An 8,447-nucleotide genomic window follows, 5' to 3' on the forward strand; every position below is an offset into this window, starting at 1 on the left:
CCCCCCCCCCCCCCCCCCCGTCCCCTCGCTCCTCCAGGCCCCGGGTTCCAGGTGTGAAATAAAACCTGCCTTACAGCGTTGTTAAAATTAAATAGGAGGTTTGTACAAAGCACCCGGCGCACGGTGCGCGCTCGGATCCCCACTGCTCACTTCGATCCGAGGCCGGTGCTGGGTGCTGAAGGTCAGCCCGGGGCCCCGCTCCACGGACGGCTCAGGCTGGGAACGAGCACCCGACCCGGGCCGCGGCAGGGGGGAAGGGAGGCGTCCGGGCGTGGGCACAGGGGGCCGTGAGTGAGCCGAGGGGCCCCTCTCCTGGAGGAGCAGGGCGCCTCACTCCATACGCGCTGTCCTGGTAGTTCGATGCCTGCCTCGCTCCGTTCTCTTCAGGCCCCCCCCCCCCCCGAAGAATTACATACAGGCCGACTCTCCTCGGGCCTTGCCATCAGCACCGCAGGCCCGTGCCCGGACACCACGTGCGTCCCCGTGCCTCTGCCCCTCCTGCCGTGGGACCCTGGCCTGCCTTCCCCGAGCCCCCGAGCGGGTATCTCCCGGCCCGAGCCCCCGTGGGGCCCTCCCCGGCTGATGTTTTAAGGCATGACGACCACAGCTGATTGTTACAGCTTCCTGCCGGCCGGGCCAGGAGGGTGGGCCCTGCGGCCGCATGCCCACTGCCACACGAGCCCTTCGGCCAGTCACCTGGAGCCCCTGCCTGGGGTGATGAGCATGCTGCCTACCCACACAGAGCTGGAAACGCTCGCGACAAGTGACGGGTGGTCTCAGGAAGGAGCTGACAGGCAGGCTGAGGCCGAGCCTGGGGAACACCCCCATTTTTCCCGAGGCAAGGGGGTGCCTGAAGACATCCAAAGGCCTGAACCTGCCCTGGAAGGCACTCCCTCCTGGCTCTCCTCAGCCCCGAGCAGGCAGGGACGGGCACGTTGGTCTTAGAGTACCCTCTGCGGCTGCTATCCCAGGGGGCTCCCAGGTGGAGGTGGCTGCGGGCCCCTGAGCCTCTCTCCCCTGACCTTTTAGGGACAGAAGATGAGCCTGTGTGTCCTGGAGGGCATGGGCTTCCGTGTGGGCCAGGCCCTGGGCGAGAGGTGAGAGCCGGTGCTTGCTGCCCTTCCCCTGCCCTGGCTGGCTGGAGGCAGGCAGGAGCTGAGGTCAGGTCCCTGCCTGGGTTGTGTTGCTCTAGAGAGGAGCCCAGCCTGGCTTCCTCCCTCTTCCTTACCCTGGGCTCCCCATCCCGGCCCCTCCCGGCCCCACAGCATCGGCCGGGCCCAAGCGGCTGCCACTGCCCCCCAGGCTGCCCCAGGAGACACTGGCCTTCAGAGAGGAGCTGGACATCCTCAAGTTCCTGTGCAAAGACCTGTGGGCGGCCGTGTTCCAGAAGCAGATGGACAGCCTCCGCACCAATCACCAGGTGTGTTGTGCGCGCCTGGGGCCCAGCTTCCCGACTCCAGGCGGACACCGAAGCCAAGAGGAGGCAGGAGGAGAGCCCCTCGGGTGGGAGGGTGCAGCGGCCCGGCCACCGCTGGCCGGGGGGGAGTGGGGGGCAGCCCTAAGCTCGACGGCAAGAGCCAGGTTCCCCGACTGGCAACACGGCCCCTCTCTGGGCCTCTGCCCAATCCTCTGAGGGGAGCCAGGAGGCCGCAATGGGCAGGGCGGGGGGGATGGTTACAGCTATTTCCAGAATGTCCACAAGCTTCCCAAGATGGGGCCCCAGGGTGAGCAGTAGGCTGTCCCATGGTCGGCAGCACCTCTCCTTGGCGTGACAGCGGAGTCCCCACTAGGTGCCCATGCTATGCCCGGCCCGGCCTGCAGCTTCTCACCACAGCCCCGGGAGGAAGGGCCTGTGCGGCTGTTTACTCCGGGAGCCAGGCCGCTAGAGGGGTTAGGACCAGCACACCCCGTGGGTGGATCCTCGGCCCAGCTTGGGAAGCCCCTGGGCCCTTCTGGAGCTCTGAAGGATGGGGCCCATGACGACAGGGGTTCTGAGGCCCGGGTCCTTCCAGACCGCAGCCCAATGGGGCAGGGGGCGCTAGGTCCTGGTCTTCCGTCCCCCCCCCCCAGCCCCTCCTGGGCTCTTCTCTGTCCCCAGGGGACCTACGTCCTGCAGGACAACAGCTTCCCTCTCCTCATCCGGATGGCCTCGGGCCTGCAGTATCTGGAGGAAGCACCCAAGGTAGGGAAGGTGCTTGGACTTGACCTCCCCCTATTTCCTCAGCCCCCACCCCAAGGTGGCCTCCCCTCAAGCTGAGGGGCTGGCCCGGGACCCAGGGGAGGAGTTGCCCCCACTGTGTGTGGAGCCCTGGGCCTGGGTGTGGGCCTCCCTGCTTCCGTGGGTGACGTGTGCCCCCCCGCCGTCCCCAGTTCCTGGCCTTCACCTGCGGCCTCCTGCGAGGTGCCCTCTGCATCCTGGGCATCAAGAGCCTGGTCACCGCCTCCGTGGCATCCCTGCCCACCTGTGAGTCGTGGGGGAGGGGCCCTCCCCATCCCTCAGGTGTGGTGGGGCTCCAGAGTCCCGTCCCTGCTCCCACGGCTCTGGGAGGCGGGGCCGGGCTGCTGAGCCCCACTGACAGATGGGGAATTTGAGGCCCCGAGAGCTTAAGTCACGTGCCCAGGCCACGCGGCTGGGGCAGCCCATCCACGCCCCCGGCCCTGTGGTGCCCCCCCACCCCCAGCCTGCTTCCCTAGGTTGTGCCGTCCGGAGCAGAGAACTGCCGACAGACCACGCGCTGGTCTAGTGGTTGTGAACGTTATTATGGGTGGACATGATAGAAGTCAGCCTGCTTGATGCTCGATGGGGGTCCCCAAAGGGCAGCCAGGGCCTGTGGATTGCAGCCTGCCTGATGGGGCGTCCTCCTGACCCCCAGGGCCCTCCATCAGACGAGCTGAAGCTTCATGCCTCCCTGGGGCCAGCCTGCCCTCTGCTGTCCCCCCCCCCAGGTGTTTGTCCCTCTGCCGGTCCCCCAGGCCTACTCATGGCAGGGGGACCTGAGGCCAAGTGGGCAGGACCTGAGCAACACATGCCACAGAAGCCCGTGCTGGCCCCTCCTTAGCAGCCTGCATGCTTGACCTTCATGCTCCTAGTCACCCACATGGCACTGGGATGCGGGCCAGGTGGGCGGGGAGCAGCACCCCCTCGGACCAGCCCAAGGTCACCCAGTCTGCTGGTGCAGGGCAGGGAGGTGCATCTCTGAGCTCTGTGGGTGCTTTCTGCCTCGCCCCTCAGATCCCAGCCTCTAGCTAAAGCCTGCCCTTCTCTTCCAGGTAAGTTCCAGGTGGTGATTCAGAAAACCTGAGGAGCCCCAGGCCCTCACCCCCCGCTGAGCCTCACGGCCACCGCAGGCCCAGGGACCTCGGAGCACCGCTTTTGGGGGTGGCCGGAGGGCTCTTGTTGGGGACCCTGGGCTCTGTGGGTGATGGACAAGAGGGGGGGTGCAGGGGTCCAACAGCTTTAGGGCATCCCCAAGTGGGTGTCACAGGGAGGTTGGGGTGTCCTAGGAATGAGGTGGCCCAAGTTGGGGCCAGTGTGAAAGGATCCCGGCATCAGACTCCTCTCTCTGCATGGCGGATACCCAATAAAGGTTCTGTATGTGCAGCCAGATTTAAAGTGGAAGGTGGGGGGGGTCACCCTGAGTGCTGAGGGGGAGGGGGCCTCTGTCACAGGTCCTGCAGGGGCGGGGGGAGCAGAGCCCCCTGCGTGCCTCCCCACTGCTCATTTCCTCCCCCTGCAGGCCCCTTGCGTCCCCAGCCCCATGGCCCGAGCCCTGGTGCTTTACCACCTCCTGCCTGCACACCTGGCGGGGGAGGGTGGCCCCGGGCACCGGCATCCCTAGCGGCCTCAACAAGTCTGGGGCTGTCCTTCCCCTGGTGGGGCGCACCGAATGGCCCTCTCCCTAGGGAGCAGGACTGGGGCCACCCAGAGCGTGGGCAGGGGCAGGCCTGGGGCTGCCAGGACCGAGGATGGACAGAGAGGGGGAAACAGGCCAGACTCCCTCATTTCCACCCCCGCCAAACACACCTGAGGGAGCCGGCGGATGGAAATCCCATCCAGAACAACAGCCCAGCTGACCTGCCCCTGGACTGTGTGGCCTCCCTGCTCTCCTGCTTCCCCCTCCCCCTGCCACCACCTCCCCTCCCTTTACATTCATAGCACCCGAGGGGACCACACATCTAGGCTCTGCCGCCTGCCGAGGGTAAGGACCCCCGCCTCAGAGCTGTGAACTGAGGCTGGGGTGAGACCCAAAGGGGAGGAGACAGGGTCTCTTTGCTTAAAACGCCACCTCTACAGAGTTCTGTGAAGACAGCCTGTCTGGCCCCTGCCTTGGCCTGTCCACTCCCAGCCCGGAAAACTGCGCTCCACATTCTCTGGCCTTTGCACACACCAGTCCCCGCCTGGGCCATCCCCCCCCCCCCCCCCCCCGCCCACTCCCCAGACTCCTGCCCCCTCTGGGGCATCCAGCGGCCACTTGGCTTCTGCTGGCCAATGCCCCCCTCTGTCTGTGCCCCCAGCCCCGGGAGAACCCCTAGACAGCTTCTTCCTGCCCTGTGGTGTTTTCTTATATTCCAACGCACTTCTTCTTGAGTCCCTCTGGATCCCTTCGCCCAGTACAGAGCCTGGCCGACGTTTCCCTGAATGAACTGGTTATTCAGCTAAACTGTGCGCACGTGGGCAGGGGGTGCAGAGGGTTGGCCCCATCCTGCCCTCCAGAAGCTCCTGAGCGCATCCTGGAGGATCCCCCACACACTCACCCCCCACTCAAACATACTAGCTCTGCCCCCCAGCTGACTGGACTGCTGCTGGGGCAGGGGGGTGGGCAGAGTCCCCAATTAGTGGAGGACAGGGAGGAAGCCTCCCCAGGAAAAGCAGCTTGAAGACCTGGGGAGGAGAGACGGGACTGGCCCCCAGCGGACGGAAGGATGCTTGGCTCTGGCTACAGGGGGCAGGGTCTGGTCACCCAGGCAGAACCCCTAGAGGGGTGTCCTGCTGGACCAGATGGGGTCCCTTCTCTCTTGTCCCGAACCCCCTTGTCCCGGGCACTGTTCAGTGGTAGCCTCCCCCATCCCCACCAGATCCCCCATCTACCCTGGGCAGTGACTGTTTGCCCCATCGTGCCAGCAGCTGAAGGGACACGGGGGCCTGGAGAGCAGAGCCCTCTCCACCCCCCACCCCCGCACAACTGAAAGCCCCTCTTGCTCAGCCCTGCCCCTGCTCTCACCTCTCCGAGAACCATGTGCAAAGCATCCAGCAGGCAGGAGGCAGAGCCTCAGCAAGCCCGCAGCCCCTGCAAACCCCTGCTTCCAGAAGCCCCACTCTGCTTCCACGTGACCTGGGGCAAGGAACTTCAGCTCTCTGGGCCTCAGTTTCCTCGTCTGTAACGTGGGCGTCACAGCCGCCCTGCTGGGCTCTGGTGAGGAAGGGGCTCACTGTGGGAGAAGTGCATAAACCGTGTGCGGTTCCTGGTAAGCCTTCACCTGCGTGTTGTCGTCCTTCTATGAGAAGTATCTAGAGCAGCCTGGTAAATGGGTCAGTCTGTGCCCGGCACACGTTAGCTGCAGTCATTCCTAAGTGCCTGGCTCTGTGCTCAGCGGACTCCTCCTGACAACTGCGGGACAGTGGTTGTCCCTGCCACTCAGCAATGAGGAAGCCAAGGCTCAGAGAGGTGAAGTCACTTGCCTGAGGTCACACAGCTGGGCCCTTGAGGAACTGGCATCTGAACCTGGGATTGTCCTCTCTGGACTCTTAATCCCTGCGCCAGCTTCCCACCCGCCATTCCCGTGGACCCCCCCCCCAGGAGCGCCCGGCAGGTGGAGCCCCAGGTGGCGCGGTGGCTGGCCACCTCCCTCCCTTACCTGGGGTACCACGCCCGGGGGCAGCCCCCAGAGCGGGGAGCGAGCTGGCAGGGCGGGCGCTCCGGGGAAGGGGCGGGGACAGGGCGGGCAAACCGGTCGGGTGGCTGGCCCCGGGCTCGGGGCCTCTCTCCAGTGGGGCCGGCACAGCAGCGCGGCAGGGCAGGGAGCTGGGGCCGAAGGGCTGCCATCAGGTAGGTACGGAGGACCCCAGGCGAGGGGCGGGTGGGCAGGGGCCCCCAACCCTCTCTGAGCCCCAACTCACCCCCTTTTCTCTGCCCCTCCGCTTCGCCTGCCTCCCCCCCGCACACACACATACCCAGCATCCTTCCCTCACTTCTGCTTTCGGCTCTTCTCATTTTACACCTGTGCACCCCATCTCGCCCTGAGTTTGCTGAGCCTCTTCCCCAGTTGGACCACCCTGATTGCATGTGCGCCCCCAGAATTCCCCTCCCCGCTGCCGCCCTTGTTCAGACCCTAGATGTACCAGCCCTGAAATTTCAGTCACTTGGCGGCGGCTCGGGGCTCCCAGCTCTCCCCGCGCTGGTTACACATCCCTTCCCACGGCGCCAGCCCACGCCTCCGGCGCCAGCCCGCGCCTCCCACAGCGCGCACCCCCAATACCTAGTGCTCCCTGAAGTTTACTCAGCCACCCCCCGGGCTCCTGTGTTTCCCTAGCCCACATCTGCTCAGCACCCCCATCGTCCTAGCCTCTTGGAAACTCCCAGGGGCTCCCAAACACCCGGTCACCAACTTTGGAAATCTCACGCACCCCAAATTAGCCCTTAGCGCCCCGGTAACCATTCTCCATTCTCCCTCGTCTAGCTGTCCTTCCCCGGTCCTGACCACTCACTTTTACTCTGAAGGGCACCGCCACCCCAGCTGGCAACGCGGGACCCCAACATCAGGGACGGGGTCACTCACCTGTCCCAGGTCACATCCCGGGGGTGGGCTCTTCTGGCTGGCACCCAAGGGAGCCGGGCACTGAGCCCACCCTCGCCCTCCCTTGGAGCAGGCCCCCCGGCGCCATGCACAAACACTACACCCTCCGCTTCGCCGAGGGCGCCCTCCCCCTTCGGACCCCCACCGAGTGCTACTTCTTGGACCCAGAGTTGGGGCATCAAAAAGGTAGGGGTTCAGTTTGGGGGGTCCTGGCAGGGAGCGTGGTCTGTGAGTCGGGGGGCTGCTGAGTGGATGGTTGTTGAGCAGAAGGGGAACGTCAGGCCCCAGGGGAGAGGAGCTCCCAGCACTCCCCACAGAGGCTTCCACATAAAGGGGTCATGGTGCGGGGGGCAGAGTCCCCGGGGAGCCCAAGAGTGGGAACCCAGGATGGGGATGTCAGCAGGGGGGCCCACCCAGCGTACCCCTTCCCCCAGCATGGGTAGAATTCCCCCATCCCAAATCGCCAGGCCTGTGAGGACTTCACCCAACCTGGGGGGAGCAGTGTGGAGAGAGAGCAAGCTCCCCCCACCACCGAGTGTGTATGAGTGGGGGACAGCTTCCAGGGGGGTGGTGACCACAGGTGCTCCTGCTGGGGGGTGGGGGTGGGGACAGTTACCACCCATCGGGCCAATTCAGCCTCTTGAGGCCTGTGCCTCCCAGGGCAGCCCCCTTCCCCCCAGCCTTGCCCGATTCTGGGTACGAGCCCACGCCCTTCTCAGTCCCCACCCTGTCCCCTCTCCATGGTCACCTCCCATCACTCCAGCCTCCTCTGGACCAACCAGGCCGGTTCCTGATGGGTTCCCTTCTGCCCCCCTGAACCCCAGGGACACCCCCCTCAGGGACTCCAAGGCATTGTCCCCACTCCAGCCCCTTGCCTGGCTAAGCCCAGGCCTCCGCACCTCTCCGCTCCCCAACAGGCGAGCATGGAGACTGCCCCCTGCCACATCCCCTCCTCATTTTCTCTGATTTCTCCGGGGTCTCCACTTGAAGACTCGACCTGGTTCCTGCCAGTGCCCCCCCCCAGGGGCCAGGGACCCAGGCCCAGTCACCCCCACTTCCTTCCTTCCAGGATGCCGTCACCAGTGGTGCCATGACCCAGCGGCCCTTCGAGCCCTCGGGCCCTGTCGGCTGCCCCCACAGGTGTGCTGGCAGCTGGCCTACCAAAGCCACCAGGGGGGTGTCAGCGGCTGCCGCTGGGGCCCCCAGCCCCCCATCTTGCAGCAGCGGCGGCAGCCCCAGCCCCCGCCTCCCAGCCCCCTGCGGCAGCGGCTCTGCTCCGTTCCAGGGGCCCGGAAGGGGCCACCTGCAACCACTGCTGCCCCCAGGCAGCTGGCCAGCGCCCCCCAGCTTCCCCCCAAGCCCAGCATCTCACCCACCGCCGCACCTGCCACGGCCAGCAGCCGCCCCGCCCCGCGCTCCGCAGCCGGCGCCCTCCCGGAGCCCAGCAGGCCCCGGGCCGCCCACCCCCTGCTTGCCCCAGCAGCCGGCGGCTCCTTCACCTACAGCTCCGGTGCTCACCCAGCCTTCCTGCGGGCTCTGTCCCTGCTGCCCCCTCCCCCTGGGCCTCTGGCCCCTCGGCTCCTCGCTCACTCCTTGCTCACTCTGCTCCCTGTCTGGGAGGGTGCTCAGCCCTGACCCTGGGCGCCCCCCCC

The 8,447-nt window shown here is 66.3% G+C and overlaps 2 protein-coding genes across 4 annotated transcripts in view; both read left to right on the forward strand.

Moving 5' to 3' along the window:
* The window catches only part of TRAPPC6A (trafficking protein particle complex 6A), a 10,581-nt gene extending 6,978 nt beyond the window's left edge, over positions 1 to 3,603 (forward strand). Inside the window, exons 2-6 of one of the 3 annotated variants that reach the window (XM_032388871.1) lie at positions 1,030 to 1,097; positions 1,266 to 1,420; positions 2,099 to 2,182; positions 2,371 to 2,464; positions 3,271 to 3,603. In XM_032388871.1, coding sequence (XP_032244762.1) covers positions 1,030 to 1,097; positions 1,266 to 1,420; positions 2,099 to 2,182; positions 2,371 to 2,464; positions 3,271 to 3,274 — 405 coding nt within the window. In that variant the 3' untranslated portion in view covers positions 3,275 to 3,603. The remainder of the gene's footprint in view (positions 1 to 1,029; positions 1,098 to 1,265; positions 1,421 to 2,098; positions 2,183 to 2,370; positions 2,465 to 3,270) is intronic. The other 2 variants (XM_032388872.1, XM_032388874.1) reach the window with 2 other exon arrangements.
* Positions 3,604 to 5,965: 2,362 nt separating this feature from the next.
* The window catches only part of NKPD1 (NTPase KAP family P-loop domain containing 1), an 8,583-nt gene continuing 6,101 nt past the window's right edge, over positions 5,966 to 8,447 (forward strand). Inside the window, exons 1-3 of the mRNA XM_032388870.1 lie at positions 5,966 to 6,047; positions 6,869 to 6,981; positions 7,865 to 8,305. Of these exons, the coding sequence (XP_032244761.1) occupies positions 6,882 to 6,981; positions 7,865 to 8,305 (541 nt within the window). The 5' untranslated portion in view covers positions 5,966 to 6,047; positions 6,869 to 6,881. The remainder of the gene's footprint in view (positions 6,048 to 6,868; positions 6,982 to 7,864; positions 8,306 to 8,447) is intronic.

This window comes from Phoca vitulina, unplaced genomic scaffold, assembly GCF_004348235.1.
Source record: "Phoca vitulina isolate PV1807 unplaced genomic scaffold, GSC_HSeal_1.0 scaffold52, whole genome shotgun sequence".
Classification (NCBI taxonomy): Eukaryota; Metazoa; Chordata; class Mammalia; order Carnivora; family Phocidae; genus Phoca; species Phoca vitulina.